Genomic DNA, 27,540 nt, shown 5'->3' with positions numbered 1-27,540 from the left:
TTTGAGAATGAGTGTAGCTAAAACAGAGACGAAGCTTTTGGTCTTGCACTCACCAGGACACGTTGCAAGAATACCAATTATAAGGGGAAAACAACAATTTATATTGTATGCAAAGACAGTGCTGATTGATTGGTAAGTGGGTTCTGGTAGAGGCATTACCATGGAGAATGCACTAGTGATGATGACTGACAGTTAACTGCCAAGCATTTTTTGAAATTCAAAACAGGCAGTTTGACCCAGATTGGTCAAGACATTACACTGAGGAATGAGTCAGCAAATGGCTCTCAATTATTTTTAGCTGAAATAGGCATACATGTTACTTCCGTCTGCAAAGAACAGGGCCCTACATGTTAACATATGTAGCTTCCCGTACATGCAAATGCATCACAAACGCAAGACAGATTGACAATCTTAAACTGATCGTCAGCGTAAGTTGTCCAATCACAGAATCACATCTAATGTTGGACACTATTTTGAGTTTTGCGAGCACGGGCTCGTTGGGTATGGTTTGTACCTTGCCCATTGTGAACAGAGGCTGGGGCAAGCTGTCTGATATGATCTGCCAGTCAGACAGGTCTGACTTTTATATGCAACATAAATGTCTTACAACATTGCAAGGCCTTAAGGCCAACCCGGCAGTACACGTCAGTAAATCAGACAAAGGGACTGGAGTAGTCATCCTTAACAAGTGTGACCATGTCAACAAAATGCACGCCATTCTTAATGATGGGTCCAAATTCATATCCATTGGACCTGCTGTTCAACATGATTGGACAGCCTTGCTCAAAAGTAAGCTTTAAAAAAACCACTTGCTCGTCCTGTGTAAGAGCAATGAGCTACACATGATATATATATGAAAGGATTTGTCCTCATGGTTTGCTACATCTGTGAATGCATGAACTACCCAACTAATCAACACTTTCTTCACCTACAATATAAATTGTTGTTTTCCCCTTATATTGGTATTCTTGTGAAGTGTCCTGAATAGTGCAAGATTAAAAGCTTCGACATTTCCCTTTTTTCAGGAATATTTTAAAAAGTCTCATTGATGCATACTGAAAAATGTTTTACTTAATTAGGCTGTGATATATTTGGAAAATATCAACTTCAAGCACAGGCTTTTAAAAGACACCAGTGCCAACCTTGTGTGAATGTTTAAGTGCTTTAATGTACAGAGCAAAAGTTGAAATCAGGTTGTGAAATGTGCAATTTAAAAAGTTAAAAGTCTTTTTTGGAATTCATAGCTGTCCAGTTGAAGGTGGGAAAAAAAAGCTGACTAAAATGGTTTTTAAAAGCATTCTACACTGTTAATTTACTTATCTTCTCCTTTGTTTCATTGGCATGTTCTCCTGTGTGGGTCAGAATTGGTTGTTTGTACAAGTCTTCAGTAGTTTTTTTCTACAGCTGTTTTCCTGGTTTTTGATTTGTATGTTCTTACTTTCTCAATTCTGAATAGTTTTTTGGAGTTTAAAACTAACTGGGTATGGTGATGCAATGAACCAAAAACAGCTCCCGCCATGCCAAGGTCTTGAAAATGGCACAGAGCAATGTCACCTCTAACTTTTTAAAATTGCGTGGGGCTCGTTTATTTCAGTGTATGGTGCCTTTACATATTTTTACACAGGCCGCGTAATCTTAAAGGGGACGACTTGCGAACAACCCGTGCAATAACTTCCGTGATGCTGTGTGTGTACACAGCTTAGGGGGAACATTGTAACTGTGTACCAACGTAAGCACTGTGAACACAAACCTTTGTGATTTCAATGGGGAATGGTCCTCTTTGATTTTCTGGATGATTGATTGCAGGAATCACCCATTCTCTCTTTCTCCGTCTCAGTGAAGAACCAGAAGAACGTGGAAATCGTATCACCGGCACGTTCTTTGACATATCATCGGCAGAGTCTTTCAACTAAAACACAAAAATCCGAGGGCATGTGACAAAGAGCTCAACATTTGGGTGAGCCAGTGTTATTTATCTTAAAAAATAAACTAAGGAAATATTTTAAATGTAAGCGCTAAATTTATTTTACAAAGAACACAGGACAGAATAAAACATTAGCATTTTGCTGCAGCTCCTTAATGCCATTAAATCTGGGATGTTCTTTGTCTAAGGTATATCAGTTCATCAAACCTCATTAAAATTACAATATTTACAGAACTTCTCCAAATACTGCAGTGCAGCTGCAATTTGTATGCAGCATGAGTGGTTAGGATTATTCCAATTGCATGAAAAATAAAAATGTTACCTTCTCTTCATTTATTAGGACTTTAATGACAGCATCCCATTTCTCTTCAGCCTCATTACGTGCAGTAACAAGAAAACTTGTTTGGTTATCTGGGAACACTGGGTTTTTAACAAGAACGTTTCCATTGGAATCCACTTGGAAGCGGGGATCATCCGTTTCATAAATCACACTCTTCTGTCCACTGCAGTTAAAGTTAACTATATTTAAAAAGTCAAAAGAAAAGCTAAGTAATTTATGAGACCAAACCTCAAGCCTGCAGTGAATGAATCAGCTGAATGACATATTTCCATGCTAATGGAAATCATAAATTATAAAATGTTCCATCCTTTTAGGTGGACTTTGCACTTCTCCCTCACCTATTGCATGAGATACAGCAGGATTCTCACTATATAAATTAGATTATCTCAGCAGAAATGTACAATTGGATCACTCATTTGTCAATGCCCAGGTAAAGCTTTCTCCAGCTTAAAACAAGATTGTATGTGGGATTTACTTTGTCCCCCCCTAACAGTAGTGACATTTTGCTGGGTTCTAGTTCCAAAGAGCACACTCTAGGTGCCCATCCCAGTGACTAATACGAATGAGGGAGCATCAGTGAATAATTAAAAGACAAGTTATATTTATATAGCACCGTTAAATGTAATGAAACGGCATGAGACACTTCACAGGAACATTATAGAATGAAGGGTGATACCCAGCCAGTTAAGGAGATATTAGGTCCGATAACCGAAAGCTTTGTCAAAGAGATAGGTTTTAAGGAGTGTCTTAAAAGGAGGAAAGTGAGATGAAGAGACAGAGAGGTGTAGGGGGAGAATCAAGAGAGCTTTGGGCCTAAGGCAAATGAAGGCATAGCCATGAACGGCGAAGTAATTATAATTAACAAAGGATATCCAAGCTGTACAAAAGACTATTCTGTCCTATCTTGAAATTCAGACATAGGTGATCAGCAATAGAAAGCATCATCTATTGCAACACTCTTGCTGCCGTCCAGCTGAGACTAAGTAACTCAGCACAGAGCAGGAATCAAACTTTAGGACTTAGCTCAAAGTTTAGCCAATGAACAGCCATCTAGGAAGCTGAGCATTACAGGCTCAAAGAAAAACGAGGGCGGAATTGTCCCAGATTTGCAAAAGTGCAGTAGGTGGTGGGAAAAAGGACGTTTCACTAACTGGCCAAAATGGCAGTTTTTCACACCGTATCGTCCCACTCCCATCGCATTAATCATGCATTCCCAGGAAGGACACTGTTTCGATGGCGGGCAGGCTCTCATTCGCCCGCCACCACTTCATCATGCCGGGTGCTATATTTAAAGCACAGCCATGCACACACACCTCAGTGCTTCCAGCCCACGACTGCTGCATGGAAGATATGGCCCCAAAAGGCAAGACAACTGCAGCCCCCTCCCGGTTTAATGGTGCATCCCTTGAGCATCTTTTGGATGCCATGGAAACCATCCATGATGCCCTCTACCTGGCTACAGGAGGAGCAGTAAAAACACTAATCCATCATGGGAGCAGTGGCAAAGATCTGTGCTAACGCCCTACAAAAGAGGACAGCCACCCAGTGCCAAAGAGGATGAATGATCTCCTCTGTTCTGCCAGGGGAAATCACTCTTCTCATCGCTCTCAACTCACACACACAAAGCCCCATCACACATCCACAGGGCCCTCACTCACTGCCAGTTCAAGGCACATCACCATTCACTCTCTCTCACACACTTTTATTGTCCTCCATCTCGTCCATGGGACCACACACCACCCACACATGCCAGGCAGACTTATCTGACTGGGCAGGCATCCTGCTTACACTCTCTCCAAGTCTATTCATGCAGGACAAGCTGGCACTTGTCCTGATGAAAGGGAGAGGTCACAGACTGGTGGAGGAATGCCTGATATCAAGGTCCTCACGGACTTTGAAATCAGAGCCATCCAGCTGGCCGGCGAGGATTTGGACTGTTCCTGTGCTGATGGTGAGGTCAGTGCTGCTCTACCAAGTGGGGATCCAGTAATGCAACATCCATCAGACAACCATACTATGAGTGATGTGTCCTGTTTTACAGGCCACTGCCGTGCACTAATTAGCTCTCCTTGCTTTCACAGGCACACTTGGGAAACAGCCAGAGTCCACGACCCTGGGCCTCCAATCAAGCCCCGAAGAGGAATCTGAAGGCACCCTCCTTGAAGTCCCATCACATCGCTCACCTACACCCTTCACCAGCGCAGAGACACACACCTCGGTGGGCCCTAGCTTTACAGAAGCCTCGAGATTACAATCTGGTGAGCACATCACACTCTCTGATCCACAGCAGGCACTTACCAGGTGTCCGGAGCTCAGAGGACTGCTGGAGGCCAGAAATCTGCTGAGTCCGAATCAGCTGAAGAGCCTCTGGACTCGGCCATGTCACAGTTGCTGGAGTTGCAACAGCAAGCTCAGGAACATCAGGAAGGGATGTCCGTTACACTCCTCAGATTGCAAGGCATGATGGAGGAGTCCATCTGCCATCAGGCTGAGGTGATAATGCCAGCAGGCCAACGCACTAAGGTCAACATTGGTAGGTTGGCTGCCACCATGGAGACCTTGATCCAGAACATCTGGCCTGCACGGCTGCATGGGCCGAACTCCATCACTGACACCATAATTGGCTTCCAATGGTTTGTACGCGATGGGGATGTGGGGCAGCTGGTTAGTTCGAAGTCCCTGGGAGCACCATTCCTGCTTCTTTTGGGCCACAAGCAATGCAATAAAAAGTGCCTCCACGACAGACCTGACACCCCTTCCCTCCCTTCAGCTATTGGTTTTCACAGACCCTTCAAAACCTGGCCTGCAAACATGAAATCTAAAAGGCTTCTGAAATCTGAGACGCATCTCATTAACATATAAGTTACTGACCACCTCTTGAAAGCAAGTTACTCGCCCCCTCCACCCACTCCTCATGCCAGGAAGCTGATGCGTTCCTGGTATTTTGGTTAGGTTTCACATTTTTAAGAGATTTACCCTTCACCCTGACTAGCATGTTTAAAATTCCCCTCCAAGAACATTTTAACAAACAAAACCAAACCATAAATTCTCCTCCTCAGCAGATTCTCAACTTGTAATTTGCACAGGGACCCAGCAACAAGATGTTCTTATAACCATTTCTAAGCCAGAGCACAATTACCACACTGCCCCTTCAAAAACGATAGCTAATTACAAAGATGAATAAATTGGCCACGGGCAGAATGCTCCATGGATGAACAAATCTGTTAAATATTCAAAGATGTAAATTAGTATACCGTATTTGCTTAAAGGCAGGCTTCCAGATTCCCGATTAAGTTGATGAAAGCCTTTACTAGTTAATTACTTACTAGTTGAGACCTCACCTCAATAATTTTGACCCCTTTTGAATTATACTGGAAAGACATTAAAGAGCATAATTTTGTATTAAATTTGCCTCTGAATAACAATTGGACTTATGTTAGCTAGCTTGTTTGTCATTATGTTTTAACAATAACTGAGAATTGATCTGCATTGGCAGCCGTGCTGGCTTGAAGGACTCAGTTTGAAGTACAAATTATTCTCAATGAATAAATAACGCAGGCCTTTGTAAATTGTTCATAACAGCCTCAAGAGCATGATACCGACAGACTGTTTTGACCACCAATGCCTCAAGCAACTCAATTTTGAAATCTGAAATTACGTCACTCCTTGGAAAAGTGAGTTATAATTTCAAACATCAATTGGAATGAAAAGAAAAGCAAACTAGAACACTCTTTGAACATTCTATCCAGAAGATATCAAAATCACCTCAGACAAGTTTAAGATTGCTTTTTAAAAGCACATCTAAGCAGGTAGAATTAAGGCAAATTAAAAAACCAAAAAGTTGACTAAAAGATTGTACTGTTTAGTTTATTTTAAGCACCGGTGTAATTTATCTGAATCTTAGAATTCAGTTGGACTATGTTCCGATTTCAACTCCAGGCCAGTTATAGAATTAACCTGCAACTGTGGATTACTGAGGTACTGTACAAAATGCTCAGTGTGTGACAGGATAATGAATTTCACACTACTCTGTACATAATGTGCAAGGTTGATATTACAGTGCTGCCCAGGTAAGCACTTAGGCTTTAGACAATTAGGGCCAGAGTTTCACAAGTTGTGAAGGCTTTGGGGACCTTAAAAAAAAAAGGTGGATGGGACCCAGATCAGGAAGTCCTGCCCCCATTTCCGGAAGATCCCATTTTCTCTAATAGGGGAAAGTGGGGTGCCTGGGGGAAGGTGTGAAATGCACAGCTGGGAATTATAAATTGACTAGACCATTTTAACTCCGTGTACAGGAGAATCTGACTTTCCCTGCAGGAACTGTCTCAATCTGTAGTGTGTTCTCCACAAATTTATGGTGGGGGTGTAATGCTTTTCAAGGGCAGATAATGTATATAGAACTGCCGAGTTAAAGTTATTTAAATCCCCTGCCCTTTAAAATTTGAAAAAAAAACTGCCTGCTTGTCTCTGAGTAAAAAAACCCGTTCTAGCAGCTTCAATAGCTCTTCGTTGACATAACCCGAAGCGTTATCATTATAGTATTACTTCTGTTTGACCGCTTTCCACAACCTATTATCACAGTGAAGAGGCTGTAAGTTCACAGTCGAATTGACAGCTCAAGGTTATTAAATTATCTGTCCTTGATATAGGGTTAATAATACAAATATTTGTTTTTTTAAGGCTTTACATGCTTGAGGGGATTTAAATGTATTGAATGGGCTTTTAGCAATTTTTTTTTGGAAAGTGAACTCTGTATAGATATTTAGAATCTCACCTTGGTTCCTGAGGCCTGTCTATAGTGGATACTAGATGAGTTGGCAAGGATGGTGCAAGGGCAAAATATGGTGGGGTGGACAGCATGGTTTGGCATGAAAGGTATGGTGGCCACTGGGAGTAGGTGGGGTATGGGCTTGCATGAGTTGGTATGGATGGAGCATGGGGAGGGGTGGGACTGTCAGAGGTTAAGTTTAGAGGGCCTTTTCACTAGGACACCTCAAAACATGGCAGCCTCGAATCTGCGTCCATGGGCAGTGGGCCTGATTCCACCCCGCACCTATCCCTTGTCCTCCTGCAGTGCAAATCTCACCATTCAGGGTGCTCTTTCCCGAGGTGGGCAGGTGTGCCAAGCCGGGAAATTTTCCAACCTGAGTTACCCCCTTGGAGCAAAAATCCAGCCCTTAATATCACTCTGGTTATTTGCTTGCCCTTGAGTCACCCAGGAGCTGATTATTGTCGATTTCACCCTGTTTTAACCTGCTCAATTGGTTCTCCACAAGGCAACCCACTCAATACCAGCAGGTGCATTCTTTAAAAAATTGACCATCGGTCCCAATGACATCATCAGACCACAGAGAGTTGATGGTCTGGATTTTGTGATTGGAACAACAGTAAGACTACCAGTGCTGACCATGTTAATAGAGTAAAGCAGCCAGCAACTTCCCACGCCTGCAAATGCAGAGTTAAACACGGAAATCAGGAAGCTGTCTCATTTTCCATGTTCCTCCACAATCTTAACATCACAGAGAGATTCAGCATTCAAAGGGCATGAAATTACAGTATTTACTCACTAGGTACACCAGAAAGAGTTCAGGCTGGTACATTCAGGTGTAAGTGGATTTTTAAAGCCATGATAAGTCTTAATTACTGCCAAGCAACTTCTCTGCTCAGAAACAACTTTTATAAATGTACCCTCATTCTTTCAGAATTTAACTATTGTTGGAGATAGAAAAAAAAATTTTAACTTTTGTCTCTTCTCCCTCAATTGCCTCTTGCTTTCTATTTATATTCTGCTTTTTGTACTTTATTTTGCCTTTAGATATTGTAATTTATATTTCCAAATTAGACACCAAGTCTCGGTGAGAGCTCATCAATCTGATTGCTTTAAGAGCCTCGTTGTTGCTTTCCCTGCTCACACCCACCACAGATCTGCTTTAGAAGGTGCTGTGCTGTAGAGAAACTCTAGTAACTCCAATTTGCCACTCAAAAGCCCACGAAAAGTCTATGGGTAGGTGTAGGTATAGTGAATGGTTAGTGCTGTTCTTTCACCACTGACCACAAAATCCAGTCCATTGTATTTTCTTCTTGACAATAGAATTCTCTCAATTCAAAAATGAGACATGTTTACCACCTTGGGAAAAATTTCCCCCAAATCTTTGAGGAGGAGGGGAGGGGGTGGTGGCGGTGGAGGGAGTGTGAGAGTGGGCGTGCGTGCCTCTGGTCAGTGGCCCCAATTGGGGGCGTGCTATTTTATGTGGGCGTCAACTTGGAAGTGCTATGCACTCCCTGTGCGGGTTGGGGAGAGAGATTCCCTCAGCCGGGAGTGCGCACGCAAGAAAGAGCGCACAGATCCCCCTGAAGGTAGATGCTGCCTCAGGGAGATTGGCTCGGAATTAAAACTTGTAATACAAATGATTAAAAAATTCCCTGACGTCCCCTCATGTGACAGTCACATGAGTTGGGACACACCATAACTTTTATTGAAACCCTTAATAAAAATTTAAATATCCTCATGAAACCTCATTCACGGGCGGGATGAGGTTTCATGCTTTTTCCGAAGCCCGCCAGGGCTCCCAGCCTGCCCGCCAACCTTAAGGTTGGACGGGCAGGTCCATTGATGACTTTAATTAGTTTTTCAATGGCCTCAATAGGCCGTTGACAGGTCGGTGGGCGCACAGCTGACTCAGCTGCACCCCCGCCAGCCTGAAAATGGAAATGATGCGGGGTGATGACAGGAGTTCCACCTGACGTCATCCCGCGTCAGCGAGCGGGGCCCGGCCCCTACTCGCCAACCAGAAGATCCTGCCCCCTTAGGTTCTAAAAAGTTTACAAGGCTCGTGAAAATGGAACATTAGAGCAGCTTTTATCCAAAATTGAATTGGGAGAGGGAATATTCTATCACTGACATTTTGGGAGAAATTTTAATGCATTCAAAATCCATTGAGTTAAAAATTGGGCCCATTGTTTCTAAATCTTAACACACACCTTTTGAACTACTATTACCAGAATTCACAGGGCAAGTTGGGTATCCAAACTGATGAAAGCAAAATACTGCAGATGCTGGAAATCTGAAATAAAAACAAAAAAATGCCAGGAAAACTTAGTTTCTCTCTCCACAGATGCTGCCAGACCTAAGTTAGCATTTCGAGTCCGTATGACCCTTCCCTCTGAAGAGTCATACAGACTTGAAACCCTAACTGTGTTTCTCTCTCCATAATGAGTTTTTCAGGACTTTTTTGTTTTTATTACGGTTATCCATCCCATTCATTTTCCCCTCTACTGGTGCAGCAAATTCTTTACAAGTTTTTGAAGAACACAATCAAGATACTGAGGGAGTGGGGAATGTCCAATATATGTGCCAACTGGTTTAATTTTCAAATGCTTAAAATACACCACGGTGCTATATTTTGTCTTAAATTTTGTTTACAACCAGATACAAATCAATAATGTGCTATTACGTTGTTGGTTATGCCAACACTTCATTGCAATGGCATTTGGGTTGCTTCACAATTAATGTCTAGATACACTCAAAGTCATAATATTTAATCAGATACAGCAAGTACTCGTAAATGAACAACAATGAATTTGCCCAAATGGGAGGCAGTTGGTTTGGACTTTTACACATTAAGCTGTTCATTATTAACTCTGACTCCTTCCCAAGGCAGATTTTCCCAATGTCTTCTAACGTGCTTCTGGATAACAATTATTCTGATTTACATTTTAACTACTGAAGGCTTTGGAGGAGGAAGTGATATCGAGTTTAACAGAAGTGGCGTTATCAAATTGTTAAATGCACATCTGAACTCTTTGGCTCACACAGTTCCCATTTCGATGCCACAACACATATACTTTAGGCATATGGAAAACGGAGACCAAGATTGAAACAATTAAATTTCTGATACAACAAGCATGGCTTCAGCTACAAAAATAGAGGAAGGAGCAATTCTATTGCAAAAGGGAGACAGCACATGGTGGACTTAGCCCTGCAACCTCAGCTCAGGTTTAGATATATTGAGTTTCAACAGTGAATAGCAGGGGAGATCTGCTATGTAATGCAGAACAAAAATATATCTTGTTCTATCTCCTGAAAAATATAAAAAGTACATGTGGACAAGTCAAAAGCTGTGCAATTTCTACATCCAAACATTGTACATGAATGGATTAAAAAAAACTACAATTGCATGATTCTGAAAATCAAAAGGATTCGCAAGCCACAGGCCCCAATAACCTCTTAAAGCAGGTTTTATAATTATACAGATAATTCAAAGCTGTGAAAGAGTAGGACTTCAAAACTTAAAAAAGGTGAATGATACCTTTTTGAAATCTTGTTTAATCAAGGGCCACAGACCAAATACAAAGAGATAATTCCAGAGGTGCAATATGACACTCAAACCAAGTCTAAACACAAAGAGAGAATGTTGAGAAAACATTGAAAAAGTCTGCACCTGCAAGGTAACCCTTTGCGAGCCTGAATCCCTCAATTCAGATTTTTAAAAAAGAGATGCATTAATTGAATGTTGCTTCCTATAAATTCTCTGGGGAAGTTGTAGAAATGCGCAAAACAGTAAAACAACAAGTGTGTCATATGGATATTTGCATAATAACGTCAGTAAAATTTCCCTGCCTAAAATGTATAAGTACATGCAAGCATGAAACTAATTATTACCTGTTTCCCCACCCCCACGCCGAGTAGCAGCTTGTGACAAAACGAAAGCAATTTTGACCATTAAATTGATTGCCTGGATTCTTTATTTTTACTGAAGGCACTCAAGGCACTGAAAATCTGGGTTCACATAAGATATGGTCAGCTTTTTCAATGCTCATTGCTTGGCCGTTTCATCTATTTGGGCATCAATAACATAAGCAAATTATATAGTTGATGACCAGGGTTCACTTTGGCTCTAATGATATTGAGGTGACAACTGTATTATTACAGCAGCAACACGTTATAAAAGCTATCTACCTGTAATAATACTTGAATGGCTAAGAGATAGGAATAACAAACATCTCTTGTTTTGACATTTCTTCAAATATATCATTTTGCACTAACTGTCTTATGCAGAGTAAATTGCTTGTAGAGTGTCATAAAATGAGTGCATTACTCAGATTAATAACTGGGTACAGTAGCCTAATGGTTATTGTCCTGGACTGACAAACGAAAGGTCATTAGCAAATAATCATGGCAAGTTGGGCTAGTGCATGCACAAACGTGCTATTAAAAGCAGTTGGGCTATTCTAGAACTTCAACTGGTCTTCCCATGTTCCTCTACCTCAATCCTGTCTGGCCTACATGTAACTCCAGTCCTGTATGGCATGTGCATCCAGAGGTGGGCAATAGCTACTCCCTAACCAATGTTACCCACATCCCAGAAATAAAAATAAGTGAACAAATCCATTCTTTTAATTGCATTTTTTTTAAGTTTCCACATCCGAAACCCATCAATGTCTCACATTACTATGCAGTTGTCGCAAAACCCTTTTTAAACTGCTTCATGGGTTACAGCTACTTTTGTTCAGCATGACATCCCATTTCAGAGAACACTTATACCATTATAATACCAAGTTGGCACCAAGTCTGTGCCAAGATCAGAACACCACGATTTCTTTTTGAACCATCAATCACTGAACGGCTACTAATTAGGTCCATGAAGTAGTCTCACCGCAGACTTGCTCTGTATCAGTTCGAGTACAAAGGGTGCTGACAAAATGTCAGCTCCATTCACATTTTAAAACAGAAGTTCACACTAAAAGAGTAACTGGCCTCTCTTAGCAGGTGCAGTGCTGCACTGTATAAAATCGTTTTCAGAATTATCATTGCAGCAATTTGACTAAATTATTGATAGGGTGGACCTCCCTCACCTTTGGAAATTCGTTAACTGAATAGAAAAAGGCAGATACAGCTACGAATGCAGTAAATTGTGCTGCAATCCATTGTGGAGCAGTAGCAAGCAGATTTAGTTCTAACAGCCAACTGGTAAAACCATGCTGGTCAGAGGCAGCCTCCATAGACAGAATGGGTCCCTGGCGCTGAGATCAGGAGATATGAAAGCAAGAAAAACCTAAAATTTCTTTTTGGGGTTTAGAGGAGCACTCTTCTGACCAGTGAGGAGCCAAACATAAATCTCACTGAGGAAGGAGAGAGGGAAAGAAAAGAAAATAGAAAAGAAAGGACGGAAAGAAAAAAGAGAGAGCGCACGAGCGAGAGAGCCAAGACGCACGAGCGAGAGGGAAAGGGGCGAGCGAGGGAAAGGGGTGAGAGGGAAAGGGGCGAGCGAGGGAAAGGGGTGAGAGGGAAAGGGGCGAGCGAGGGAGAGAGAGAAAGGAGCGAGCGAGGGAGAGAGAGAGAGAAAGGAGCGAGGGAGAGAGAGAGAGAAAGGAGCGAGGGAGAGAGAGAGAGAAAGGAGCGAGGGAGAGAGAGAGAGAAAGGAGCGAGGGAGAGAGAGAGAGAGAAAGGAGCGAGGGAGAGAGAGAGAGAGAAAGGAGCGAGGGAGAGAGAGAGAGAGAAAGGAGCGAGGGAGAGAGAGAGAGAGAAAGGAGCGAGGGAGAGAGAGAGAGAGAAAGGAGCGAGGGAGAGAGAGAGAGAGAAAGGAGCGAGGGAGAGAGAGAGAGAAAGGAGCGAGGGAGAGAGAGAGAGAAAGGAGCGAGGGAGAGAGAGAGAGAAAGGAGCGAGGGAGAGAGAGAGAGAAAGGAGTGAGGGAGAGAGAGAGAAAGGAACGAGGGAGAGAGAGAGAGAGAAAGGAGCGAGGGAGAGAGAGAGAGAGAAAGGAGCGAGGGAGAGAGAGAGAGAGAAAGGAGCGAGGGAGAGAGAGAGAGAGAGAAAGGAGCGAGGGAGAGAGGGAGAGAGAAAGGAGCGAGGGAGAGAGAGAGAGAGAGAGAGAGGGAGAGAGAAAGGAGCGAGGGAGAGAGAGAGAGAGGGAGAGAGAAAGGAGCGAGGGAGAGAGAGAGAGAGGGAGAGAGAAAGGAGTGAGGGAGAGAGAGAGAGGGAGAGAGAGAGAGAAAGGAGCGAGGGAGAGAGAGAGAAAGGAGCGAGGGAGAGAGAGAGAAAGGAGCGAGGGAGAGAGAGAGAGAAAGGAGCGAGGGAGAGAGAGAGAGAAAGGAGCGAGGGAGAGAGAGAGAGAAAGGAGCGAGGGAGAGAGAGAGAGAAAGGAGCGAGGGAGAGAGAGAGAGAAAGGAGCGAGGGAGAGAGAGAGAGAAAGGAGCGAGGGAGAGAGAGAGAGAAAGGAGCGAGGGAGAGAGAGAGAGAAAGGAGCGAGGGAGAGAGAGAGAGAGAGAGAAAGGAGGAAAGAGAATTCAGTTACGAGTGGGACCAGTGTTTCAAGACTAGAACCAAAACCCAAAGCACAGTTCATATTTTACGTTTGTAGATGGGCCTATGTACTAATGTTAAGAGTATTTCACCTGAAAAACTTCCACTATGAACATAAAGGAATCAATAGAATATATTCATCACTTTGAAGCTGAACAACATTACAGCAATGTCTTCAGAGCTAAATCCTATCTCATTTTCTTCCCATGCCAAGGACAGGTTTTTAAAAGCTCCAGGCACTGAAATGTACAGGGATAGCAATTATTTTGCCTCACCCTATGTTAGAACAACCGAAACTGGTTTTTCCGCCCCAGGCTTTCTGTTTACACAGCGCAGCATTCCAGCTCAGGCACACCCAGGATTACAGGTATCTGCAAAAACATTCATTTTGGCTGACAGTATGATGAGCTCATTTCACCACCTCAAATCAACCACAGTCATTGATCAGGTGGCATTACCTAATCATCAACTGTAAAGTCAGAGAGTGAATAGTCAGACAGGAACTATTGCTGACATTCAGTCGCCATGCATTCGAATGGAGTTTGCACACTCCAGTGACAAAGTTGTCACTACTGCTGTGTTTGGTTTTTTTCAGGAAGGGCAGGGGAAGAAGGGAAAAAGACAAATTTAGCAAATTTAAACTACCAATGTTTCATTCAGGAGAGGGGACATAGGAAAAAAGATTAGGTAAGGTAGCACAGACAGATATTGATAATGCCAGTGCACCTTCATTTTCTACTAACTGCACGTTTACTCCAGCTCAGCTCAAACTTGCAGAGCCTCAAAACACAGAAAAATGTAATATTCTGTTTTGTGGAACATTTTGATACAAGCAGCTATTATTATTCCATTCAATTGTTCTCTCTTTACGAACTCCCTTTACCTCAAGAGAGGCATGTTAGTGCTGGGGAATGAAACATGATCCATTTTCACACCAGTATGAAAATGCAATCCATTCTGGCAAACAGCCAGAAATGATGAGTGACTGAGTTTGATCTAGAGCCCCTATCAAACTAACTTTTTTTTTAAAAACTGAAACTTTTTCTTTTCAAATTAATGGACATTTCAAAAAAGGCAAAAATCAGGTTTGTCTTTCGAGATAAAAACTTTTTTTCCCCCCTCCTGCCCTCCCCCATCCACCAAGAGACAGATTAGCTCAGAAAGGAAGTGGAAGTGGGGGGTTTTTGGGTTATTATTGGCAGGAAAGAAAACCTCCAAACTGAAGCCAAAATCCCATCTGTTTGATTTTGGATGTTTCAAAACATATCAGCTCTGGCGGGCTTCCCGAGTCCTTTGCAACTTTTTCTAAACTCTGCTCCAAAGTGGGGAAGGCAGGGGCACTGAACCTATAGTTGTTCTTTGAAAGAGATATCGGGCTGGAGCTTTCTGCCCCCTTTGGTGTCGGGCGTCATGGCGGGCATGAGCGGACACTATGGCAGGAAGGCCATAAATAGGTTTTACGCCATTGTGAAACCAGTTTGCAATCATCCACTCTGCCGGCAATGGCGGGGCCACAATTCCCACCACTTGATGTTGGGAGCATCATTTTAATACATTTGCAACTAATTATAAGCCCTGCTCACCGGAATCATCCCCCCCCCAACCACCATCGTGATTGCCTGGGCACATCGGTGTGATTGCACGCCCATGTTTCACATATCTAAATAAGCAACATGGCACCTAGCGAGCTTCACTTTGCTCGGGGCTTCGAGGTTTGTTTGCGTACCTTTCTTCAGTCAGCACTCGCAGTCATCAGCACCAGGCTTCGCAGACAGCACCACATCGCTTTTAGGGGTTTCACGGGCAGGTCTCTACCTACCAGATCAGCCATGAGGCAGGGGTGGCTTTTCAATGGCTGCAGGGCTACGGCTTGTTTGGGAAAGGGGGAGAAGTGACCTCAGGCAAGGGGAGAGGTTGAAGGGCGAGGGCTCTCCTGGGGAAGGAGGGTACCCCAGGGTGTGTGTGGGGGGGCACATGTTGATCTGTGCAAGTGGCCTCAAGGTGGTGAGGGCCAAGGAGGCAGTCTCCAGAGGAGATGAGGCCAGATAGTGATGTGAGAGTGTGTGTAAGCAATGACGTCCTTTGAATTGGCAGTGAGTGAAATGCCAGTGAATGTGTGATGGCCTTGTGATTGTGAGAGCTCAGTATTGAGATGGTTGCCTTACCCTGGTGGTACAGATGAGATCATTCATCCATTTTCTACACTGGATGGCTGACCTCATTTGTGCAGCATTGACACTGACCATCTCTGCCACTGCCTCCCAAGTCAGAGTGGTGAGACTGATGGGCTTCTTGTGGCCAGAGTTGGGGTAAAGGACACTGTGGCGGGCCTCCACATGCCAGAAGGCGTCCCAAGTATGCGTCACTGAATCAGGGGGGCTTTTGAGGCCATGTCTTCACTCGTGCCCTCCTATGCTGCAAGCATTGAGAAGTGTGCATGCAGCTGCAGTTTAAATATGGTGCCCTGCGTGAGGAAGCAGCAAGGTAATGGCGTGGCAGGCAAATTGGAAGCCCCCTGCCAGCAGGACAGCATTTTTCCGTGGCTGCAGAATTAGAGATGGGAACGAGATGATATGGTGCCAAAAGCCACCATTGCGGCCGACAGATAAACCATCCTTTCTCCCACCCGCTACCGAACTTAGTGCAAATCTGGGATGATTCCGTCCATAGAGAAGGATAAGAAAAATACTCAAAGCAGACATTTTCCTTGGGAACTTGCCCTGGCTTTCCTCAATCAGAATTCAAGTGTTCTAGGAGGAACTGAACTAAAACACAGAAAATGCTGAAATACTCAGCAGGTCAGGCAGCATCTGCAGAGAGAGAAACAGAGTGAACACCTCAGGTCTGTTAGCCTTCATCGGAACCATTCTGATGAAGGGTAACAGACATCAAATATTAACTGTTGTTTCACTCTCCACAGATGCTACCTGACCTGCTGAGTATTCCCAGCATTTTCTGTTTTTAATTTAGGATTTCCTCGCCTACAGTATTTTGCTTTTGCAGTACCTAAGTGATCCACACTGACTTCTGTTCTTAAATCCACTATGGTGCAAAATTAATTGTACAAATCAAATTCCACATCACCAACTCTTTCTGTTGACTTCCACTTTCCAAACAGAAATATACTCCGGGAAAATACTTTAAAGCTGCCAATTCATAGTCAATGGCCCCCATGTGCTAAAAAGGCCAGTTCTACATTTCAATCACATTTGATCAAGCAGCTCGCTTTGGAGAAACAGCATTGTAAATTAGTTTAAAAATAATTGTTGCCATAGATAACAACTTGATTCAACCATCTTGAACTTCGTTGAAACAAAGATTTTCCAGGTACTTGGTTAGTTTTGCTATCCACCCCCACTAGCTGAACACATTTCCAACTGACAAATCTTTACTCAGAAACAATGATGTAATTCATCCTCTAATGTGGTGACATTCAAATAAATGATCTTACAGACAGATACACAAATCATATTTGAAGAGTTTAAGAGGTTACAATGGAAGCTGGAATCTGGAAACAAACTTCCCCTCCCCATTAAACCAATACCAACTACAGCTTGCATTTTTATGATGAATTTATGTAGAAAACTGTTCCAAAACACTTCACGGAAATATCAAAAAAATTGACACTAGGCCTAAAATTGAGATAATGGAGGGTTTTCAAAAGGAAGCATTGGGAGTTGCAGTGATAGAACAATAGAGAGGGAATTTCTTGTGTGCAGTGGATGAAGGCAAGGAACCCACAGAAATGTGGGTTGGAGGAATGGGGGAAAGGGGAAAAGTTAGAGCTAATGGAAGGTACAGATACAGGGAGGGCCTTGAGGCATTTATAGACAATTAAATGACAATGAAGGCTGGAGGCAATGTAGGTCAGTAACGGGTGGGGGGAAAGAGAGGGAGATGGGTGAGCAGGACTTGTGTGGGACAGAGGTACAGGGAGAAAAGTTTACAGGTGGAGGGCAGGAGGCTGACCAGGACAACAACTTATATAGCACCTTTAATGTCATGAAATGTCCCTAGGTGCTTTACAGGAGCATCAAGAAACAAAATATGACACCAAGACATACAAGGAGATATTCGGTCAGCTTGTCAAAGAGTTAGATTTTAAAGAGTGTCTTAAAGGAAAGTGGGGTAGAGGGGCGGAGGAATACAAGGAGGGAATTCCAGAACTTTGGGCCTAGGCAACTGAAGATATAGCCACTAATAGTGGAGTAATCAAAATTGGGGATGCAGCAGAGGTCAGAATTGAAGGAGCACAGAGATCTCAAAGGGTGTGGGGTTGGAGGAGATTAAAGATAGGGATAGGATAGCAAAGGAATAGTGAGACTGGAGGTGAGAAAAGCATGAGGTTTCAGCAGCAGATAAGGTGAAGGGCAGAGGCTGGCAATGTGACAGGGGAGCAACTTGGCAGCCTTTATGATTCGGATGATAGCAGGCTGGAAGTTCAGCTCAGAGGATGTCAAGATTGCCAACAGTTTAGCTGGAAATCAGTGGTGATGATATGGAGATTGTGGTGGGACAAAGACAACTTTGATCTACTCAAACGTTTTATCCAGAGAAAATTGCAACTCCTGTAAAATTGGATGCTTGCCCAACTTTCTGCCAACACAGAAGCAGTGAAAGAACTGAGAGAGGTGAAGAGGGGGAGCTGGGTGTTATTAGTGTAATTGCAGAATCTGTTCCTGTCTGTATATAATGTTGGCAAGGGGTAATGTAAATGAGGAGATAAGGAGGCCAAGGATAGATCTTTTGAAGTGAGTAGACTCCAGAGATAAGAATGGATGGGGAGGAGAAGATGCTATTGCTGGAGATGCTCTTTGATTGGTTAGGCAATACTGTAACCTAGTGAGGATACTGCCAGTGAGATGAAGAACAGAGGGGCCAGCATGGTTGACCATGTTTACATCTGAAAAGGCATTGAAAAGGAAGAAGTATAATCATACAGAGAATGGCATTTGTGATTTTGGTGCTGTACTGACAGAAACACAATTGAAGATATTCAAATGGGGAGCTGTGGGAATGATAGATAGATTTGAGAGACAATATGCACTGAAGGTTTTGGAGATCAAAGGAATGTTGGACTTGGGAGCAATCATTTAAAAGGATGAAGGGATTGTGAATGAGAATGTTCAGGGGAGGGGGGAATGGTTGTGACAGCAGTTTTGAAAAAAGGGGGAGCAGTATCTGAGGGGAGAGAACCATGTACAATACAAAATTCAGATTCTAAGTCCATAAAATATGGTGGTTAGAATGAATTACTCAGTATCAAGTGTATTGAGGTCATTCATCAAGTGCATGTAACATCTTGGATACATCTGAAAAATAGGCTGATTTTTGGAGGGGTTTCCAAGGTGTTCAAACACAGCTGGGCAAATCAAGTAGAAATACTTGAACAATATTGATCCAAAATGCTTACTGAAGTGCAAATGGATTTCATTTGGGTTGGTGATTTATCTTTATGGCTGACCAAGTCAAGCAAATGGCAACAGAGTTTCTATCACCCAGGCACTTTGAGGTTTCCTTCCAAGCACAGTGAGTGGCTGCAGAGACTCAGCCAGATCTACACAGGTACACACAAGAGGGGTTATCATGTTCGCAAAATACTAATTAAATAAACCTGGCCAAAAGGAACACTGTACTGTGAAAAACAAAGTAACCACAAAGACTTTGCATCCTAAAAATGGGTACAAAGGTCAACTCTGAGCAGTTTGATAAGGCCAATGGAAGAGAATCTGTAACCATGTAGAAAGATATTTAATTACATGGTAATTTTCATAATCATTTATCATTTTATCATTAAACAATGCACTAATGGAGCCAAGGCACTGTTAGTGCAGGAAAATGGCTTTTAACACTGAAAAGGCTGAAATTTCCATTTCACAATTTCAAAAATAGGTCTCAGACAGAGTAAAGTCACAAATCATACACAACTCTAGACAGTTACTACATTTGTTTATGGTATGGTATATGTAATCTGCATGACAGTGTTGCATTATACCATGTCATTATTGTAAAAGGGAGTTTGTTTAAAAAAATTGAATTCTATGGAGTCAAATGGACCAGGAAAATCTTTTGAGTTATTTCTGGTCTGTGCTGGTTTAGCTTATCTCAGTTTAGGGGTCTTTAGAGTATAAAATGAGCATTACTGCTCCAGGACCACAGAGAGGACAATCAACCCGACTTCCTCATACCTACTCTCTACCCAGTAATCCCAATTAGAAAAAGTGTAACTGGACTTGGGATAGGGACTAGCTTTATTTCCTATAGCAGGATAACCTGCTAACATTCACTGACTATGTTTGGACAAGAATGGAAGGCTCCTGCATTCGGGTACAAAGAAATTAGAGGAGTGTGGGTGCAAAGAGAAAAAAAGAGGGGCAAAAATTTTTTCAGAAGTTAGTTTTCATCTCAAAATCTCACTTAAATTAGGTCCAAGTACTCATTCACATAGTAACAAGGCAAAACACAGATTTGTTCTTCTGTTGGGATCTGGGAAACCTTTACAAATTGTAAATAATTTGATCCCCATAGTGAACAGCAATTTCCTAAAATTCTCTGGTATCTTGAGCTTTCTCTGTTCCAGTTCATGGAGTCAAGGGTTATGGGAGGAGTAGCAGGGAGTGGGGGGTGGGGGGGGGTGGGGGTGGTGGGGTGTGTGTGTGTGTGTGTGTGTGTGTGTGTGTGTGTGTGTGTGGTGGTGGAGGGGAGGAAAATGGAGTTAAGGACACAATCCAATCAGTCATAAATCACACAGAATAGCAGAGCAGGCTCGATGGACCGAATGGCCCACTCCTGCTCCTATTTCTGATGACCTTTAGAAATTAAAGCCAACTAGCTTTTTTTTTTATGCAATTCGGGTAGCGACTGTTCTCGCATTGAGGAAGTTGAATATTGTTCCTTTCAACTCGGCTACCCAAAAGTAAATCCATTGGTGGGGGTGGCGGCAATTGTGGCAACTAGTCAACTACAGTGATTGAGGAAGAGAGGGACTCGCCCAATATTTTTTTTAAAGTGTAATTTTAAAAGTACTGATCTTTGTTGGCAGCCATTGAAGATTCCTGAGTGAGGCAGGGCTGGTACCTTCTCTGCCATTCAGAAACAGTAGTCTTCAAATAGATCTTAATTCATATATGGAGGGGCCTAATATCTGCTTTCAGCAACTGCCTGAGGGGCTTTTAAAAAAAGACTTGACAAATTTAGCAGACTCCTGAATGCACGCACAGATTGGGTACACCTCAAATTTCAGACATGTAAATCTGCTCATTGTAGGCAAAACCTGGACTTATAAAAAGCCACAAATATTGGATTCACTGGGTGCATAACGAATGGATTAAGTAGGGGAAGAAAGAAAAAGACAAAGACTTGGTATAGTGCTTATCTCAGCGAATGGGAACACTTTTTGAAGTGTAGTCACTGTTGCAATGTAGGAAATGCAGCAGCCAATTTGCACTTAGCAAACTCCCACAAACGCAATGTGATAATGACCAGATAATCCATTTTTGTGATGTTGATTGAGGGATAAATAATTGGCCAGGACACTGCTCTTCTTTGACAGAGTGCCATGGGATCTTTCACCTTCCCTGAAAAGACAGATGGGGCCTCAGTTTAATGTCTCATCTGAAAGACACACCTCTAACAACGCAGCACTCCTTCAGTACTGCAATGGAGCGTCAACCTTGATCTTTGTGCTCAAGCCCTGGTGTGGGACTTGAACCCAGAATATTGTGATTCAAAGGAAGATTGCTACCCACTGAGCCAGTTAGCAATTAACTTTACTGCTAACGCCATATCATACCCACAGTGGCTAAAAAGACTTTTGGGCAGGGCACCATTGCAAAAATGTAAAAACAACCAAGCCAAAGGCCGCATGGTTGCCATAGATAATGATTGCCAAGAGCAACAATTGAGTGCGTTCAGAATTATGGGCACTCATTATTGAATTGTAAAATATGTTAAACACATACAGACAAATTACAGGTTGCTCTATATCTCTGAAGTAGGGCAGATGCTCTCATGTGGATTGAACCATGTATTTTTCCTCTCCCCCAACCCAGGACATATAAAGAAACTAGAGCAGACAGTTTTGGGCGGAGGAGGGGGAATTAAGGCAAAAGAAAAAGGGAACAACACACACACACACAAAGAGTACAAACAACTAATGCTTAAAACAAATTGAACAAGGTTGTTTTTCCATTTCATTTGGTCAATCTTCATTTTCCCTTGGAAGTCTAAAAGGCATTATTTTCAACAGATATACATTTTGTTTCAATTCGAGGAGGGAATAGACTTCAGTCCAACTTGCTTTGGGCAACAAAGTAATGTATGGCATCAGTGCAGTCAGGTATTTATAAACAAAAGGCAGCTTAACTAGAATATTTTTCCTGATGAGAGTAGCCTTTGAAATGAATTAAACAACCTGTATGATGTTCAAGCAAAAATTAAACTGTTTTCATTACACAGATTTGTTTTGAATTTGGCAAGTCCAGTGAACTAAATGACAAACAGAACCCGTGTGTGCTTTATGTTGGATGTTGTAGGTTGAAAGGTACCATAATATTGATAGAACTTCAAACAAGAACTTACTTTCTTATTCTTAGCAACTTCAAAACCATGGGATTTCCTCCTCTTTCCACCAACCCCACATAAATATGTGTTACTGTTGGGAAGGGCCACTCTATTACTCTGCATTAGAAGGTACGGGATACTCAATCTTGTGAGAACTTGAATAGATGTCTTGAAAGTTTATTGGTAGATAAGACTGGCAGTAAATTATTTTCTCAATTGGAACTGGGTCATTAAAATAATTTGCAAATTTCTTTATCCAGGATTCATAGGAACAAGAGTAGGCCATTCAGCCCATCGAGCCTGCTCCACCACTCAATTAGATCATGGCCGATCATCTACCTCAATGCCACTTTTCCTCACTATCTCCATATCCCTTGATGTCTCCAGAAATCCAGATTTCTGTCTTGAACATGCTCAATGATTGAATTTCCACAGCCCTCTGGGGTAGAGAACTCCAAAGATTCACCAACCTCTGGAGTGAAGATATTCTTCTCATCTCAATCTCAGGATAAGGGTCAGGCCATTTAAGACTATGTTCCACCCCCAACCCCCAGTTTTAGATTTATCAGCCAAGGGACACATCTTATCTATACCCACATTCCAACAAGCGGAGTTGTCTATTGATTTTGATGGCATAGTACAATTCATGATAATTACAAAAATCTAATTTGTTAAACTGTCTCCATTAACCAATTAAACTGCATAATGTTATAGTTTCTATATTTTGTTTCTTCTGCGCCCAAACCTGTCATTTTTTTGCAGACATGTGATTCAGAAAAATAATTGAAAGTCTCAGTGTGTTACCATCACAATGGAAACATGATGAGATCTTGGCTCTTCACTTCTATACATGAATAAACTTGCAAAACAATTTCACAAAGCCCTCTTTAAAATAAAAAGCCCAGTCAATACAAAGGGGCATACAAATGTTGTCTCATGGAAACAAGCCAGTCAGTCCAATCAGTCTGCATTGGCTTTTACCCTGCACGCGAGAAAGTAGTTTTAATCACAATTAGAAAGTGAGGTTGTAGCCAAGGTTAAATAATTGTAAGTGAATTGATGGAAAGGATTTGAGCAATGCTGAAAAAAGACTTTTGCCAAAGCTTTTCATTGACAAAATATATCTTTCTTCAGCAATGTTTAAGAAAGGATTTCTAGAATGGAGCATCACCTCAAACTCCGTCACAATTAGATATGCATGTGTCATAATCATGCAGTTTGAGTCATACGAAACTTAATTATTTCTCAGGTTGTCAACCAAAACTCAGTTTGTGGGTGATATGAAATGAAAGGCATCTGGAGTGATATGAAGTAGCAAGATGTTTTGTAATTAAAGTACAATATATTATGAGATACCTTACTCTACATCAAAAATATTGCTTCACCAGGAAACATAGTACATTTAGTTCTAATGCAAAAAGATATGTTATCCTGTTCTTCACACCTGTGATTCACCCTTTCATTGTGAATAGGTTCATGTAAATGCAAAGATCACAAGTGCAATTAAACATAATAACAGTAAAACAAACAGCAGGTAGGGAGAAAGAAAAGAGAAATGCAAGATTGAATACATTATGTTGTCATGCATTCAGAAATTCATTGCAGCATTTTGTTGAACTACCCAATTCATGGGTAGTAATGAAACTCTTCATCTCATGAAAAAAATCCTCTCAATGAACCACTTCATCTGCTCTTTTGTGCTTTATCTCTGGAACAATATTACAGAGTCATGTGGGTGCTTCAATTATATCTACCCTGATGATGCAAGCAGGGCACGAACATAAACTAAATGTAGAGCAAACCTCAGTGACATATTAGTACTGTGGCAACCAGTGGAGCAGATAATGGTACTAAAAGGATCTTTTGACTTGTGGACATAGAGTGAGTGCAAAGACTGAATTGGATCATTGCTGCATTAAGTCAGCATTGTATTAAACTAAATCCTTTAATGAGATAGCAGCTATCTTTTTTTCCCAACACAAGCTTTTTAGAAAAATTTGTGGTGGATCATACAATGAAAATTATACAGCATGCTCTCTGAGGATCTCAAACTTCGTAAAACAGATTTCAACTGAAATACAAAGAATTCAAGGGTCAATTTTTCTCCCAATTAATTTCAGTCCAGTACATAGAAAAATACAGTACTTTGGTGGAAAGCATCCATCTTAAACACTGCTGAGTTTTTCCAGGTAATTCTGTTTTTGTTTTTTTTTGTTTTGGATTTCCAGCATCCGCAGTTTTTTTGTTTTTTATCCATCTTAAACACCTCATTTCACCTACAGGCACTAAATGGTATTGCTGGCGCAGAAGACATTTTCAGGTGAGCTGGACTACGTTGTGAAGTTTGGATGGCATCCATTTTGTAAAATTAGATCCAAATCAAGCACACGCATGGGATTTCAACAAGTAGGCAAAACACACACAGAATAAAAGACTAGAATTAACAGCCCATTTCCTTTGAACAAAGTTATGCTAAGAAGTTTATAAACTGAAAGAAAGCATAATTGATTAAAGCATAAGGGAAGTTCTCACTGCTACAGGGTGCAGCCTATCCAATAATTGACACTAAAGCCTGATTAGGGGCTTTTTTGGAAGCCAAAAGGCATTGGGTTTTTTTCCTAAATGAAATTTCGTTTTGCTCAGTTATTTTTTTTTCCCTGGGGCTAATTTAAAAGCTCTCAGAATTAGCTGCACTCGATATAAGTAACAGTGATTAATCAGAATTTTACATTTGTACACCATAGTTAGAAAACTATAGAAAAAAATAGCCTGACAATATCACACAGACCAGACCCTGTTGACTGACAGATTAGACAAGGGGACGCAGTTAACAGATCCAGATAACGTTATCTCGGTGACTACACACCTGAACTCACTCTCCTTTCACTGAATTCGAAATGCAAACAAAAAATTCACTGAAAAACAGATAAAGCCCCCAACTCACTGCTGAAATATTACGTTGCCTGGGTAAGCGCAGAGGCTTTGGGGTTAGAAGACACACACCTGTACTCCACAGTTCTAACAGGAAGTTAAAACGGTCAGATCTTCAGAATCGAAAGTCCAGCCACCGCCCTTAGCATAGGGAGTAACAGAATATTCTCTTTAAACCTATTTATCACACATTCTAAAATCTCCGGACGACTGAGGGAAAATAAGACAATCTCAGATTCCTCCACATCCCAGCGCACCTTTTACTTTCAATTCATTCTCACTGAACAATATCGTTCCCCAACCCACGTTACTCCAGGATCACTCCCGATCCTGGCCGAATTCTTTTCTAGCTCATTCCCCATGTAAATCCCCCCATTCTCTCTCTCTCTCTTCCCCACCCCTGCATTTCCCCGCCGCGTTATTCCCCCGCTCAGACTCAGGAAATTCCTGGGCTCTTACCTCTGCCAAGGATTAGTCCTGGCTCCAGGACAGGCACCGCGAAAATGTAGCTCTTTTGGTCGAAACCTTTACATCGCATCGAAGTTCCGCCGCGACAAACCTGTGAATTTGGACAGGTGAGCATGAAAAAGACAGCTTTGTTATCTCTGTCGTTTCCACCCCACCCCCCCCGCCCCAGTTTACATCACCGCCACCCCCAACCTACTCTCAGTTCGCACTCTCCAGTAACTCGAACTCAGATTAAAAGTTGGGCCAAGATATTTTTTAAAAAGTGAAAATCTCAAGAGTGCGGCCAGGGGGACACGGCGCAGGAATCCGCCTCGTAAAAAGAGTCCGACCAAAAGATGAGGGTCAGGCAGAACGAGACAGATGGTCTTTCAGATTAATGTGGTGCTCACTCTTAACCAGCGAGAGCGGAGTTTACCTGGAGCAGGAGGAAGAGAATCCCCAGGGTGGAGAGGGTGAAATTCCTCATTGGAATATCCGAGTGAGTTTACAAAGCGCGGTAGTGTGTGCTTGCTGGGCTGCTGTTTTCTGACTTCCCTCTTCTGTCCACTTAACATTCAACAATTCTCCAAATCTGTTTCACTCCCCAAATCCAGGTGACGTCTTCAGGTGCATCCCTCTCCCTCGCTCATTGGCTGGCGCCCGGATGTTTGTCCAATTTTGGGTGAACCGGGAACTACCTGGCGACAGGTAAAGGCAACAACCTCTCCCAGTGATTTCAGGCTCGTCCAGTAAATCCACCCACTCCCAGTTTCAGTGGATGCTGACGCTGCTTGCTGTAAGAACGGTGTGGCAACTCGGACTTCTGTAGATCTCACTGCAGCATCTGGGATCAATGTGTTACATCCCAAAAAGCAATATGCAGCTGTGCTCGGGGCGGAGCCTGCGGTCATGCACAGCCTTTAAAAGATCAGCAAAAATCGTTAAACAAGGAAATTGAGTGTTCAGATGTTGCCGATTTTACACAGTTCCGATATATATGGACTCGAAACGGTAACGCTGTTTCTCTCCACAGATGCTGCCAGACCTGCTGAGTTTTTCCAGCTTTTTCTGTTTTCACCTCAGACTTCCAGCAGCAGCAGCATTTTACTTTTATTATCGGCAGTTTAAAGTTTCCAACAAGGGTGGCGAGAGTGGATTGTGCTGGTTTGAGGTAATTCTGCATGTTAAAATCAGATTCAGAATTTAGGCTGTACGGGGAATTTAAAACAATTCTAGATGATATAATGCGGCATATTTTTGGACCCGAATTTCTAGGGAGTCCGACCTGGTGAAATGTAGGTGTTTCATTTACTCTCCTTTATTTCTGGCCCTGAACTTTATCTCTTACCATAGAGGGAATGCAGTGAAGGTTCACCAGACTGATTCCTCCAAAGGCAGAGTTGCCATATGAGGACCAGACCTGATTTCACCGGAGTTTAGAAAAATGAGAGGGGATCTCATTGAAATGTATAAACTTCTGACAGGAATGGATAGACTGGATGCAGGGATGATGTTTCCTCTGTCTGGGGGCTCTAGAAAAAAGGGTCACAGTCTCAGGATATGGGGTAGCCCATTTAGGACTGAGAGGAGGAGAAACTTCTTCACTCAGAGGGTGGTGAACCTGTGGAATTCTCTACCACAGGAGGCTGTGGAGGCCAAGTCACTGAATATATTTAAGAGGGAAATAGATTTCTTGACTCTAATGGCATCAGGGGGTATGGGGAGAGAGTGGGAGTATGGCGTTGAGATAGAGGATCAACCATGATCATATTGAATGGCAGAGCAGGCTCAAAAGGCCTACCCCTGCTCCTATTTTCTATGTTTCTATGTCTGTGGGTCAGCATCCTTGACTTTGCTCCACCATTGGCAGCCCTAAACTCTGGAATTTCCTCTCTGCCTCTCTCTCCTTTAATACACCCATTAAAATAGTTAAAGGTGATATATAAATGCAAGTTGATGTTGTTTGAAGTGCAGGAGAAGTTTGGCTACCATGTCTATATGTATAAATACTTATTTTAGCACCTGTTTGTCACA

The 27,540-nt window shown here is 42.4% G+C and overlaps 1 protein-coding gene across 1 annotated transcript in view; it reads right to left on the bottom strand.

The window, feature by feature from the left end:
• The window catches only part of cdh31 (cadherin 31), a 68,199-nt gene extending 41,850 nt beyond the window's left edge, over window positions 1–26,349 (bottom strand). Inside the window, exons 1-4 of the mRNA XM_041191149.1 lie at window positions 25,943–26,349; window positions 25,519–25,618; window positions 2,247–2,443; window positions 1,751–1,909 (exon numbers count right to left, since the gene is read on the bottom strand). Coding sequence (XP_041047083.1) covers window positions 1,751–1,909; window positions 2,247–2,443; window positions 25,519–25,618; window positions 25,943–25,993 — 507 coding nt within the window. The 5' untranslated portion in view covers window positions 25,994–26,349. The remainder of the gene's footprint in view (window positions 1–1,750; window positions 1,910–2,246; window positions 2,444–25,518; window positions 25,619–25,942) is intronic.
• Between the last annotated feature and the right edge of the window lie 1,191 nt (window positions 26,350–27,540).

Source organism: Carcharodon carcharias, chromosome 7, assembly GCF_017639515.1.
Source record: "Carcharodon carcharias isolate sCarCar2 chromosome 7, sCarCar2.pri, whole genome shotgun sequence".
NCBI classification, from domain to species: domain Eukaryota; kingdom Metazoa; phylum Chordata; class Chondrichthyes; order Lamniformes; family Lamnidae; genus Carcharodon; species Carcharodon carcharias.
This window is presented reverse-complemented; position numbering and strand designations above follow the sequence as displayed.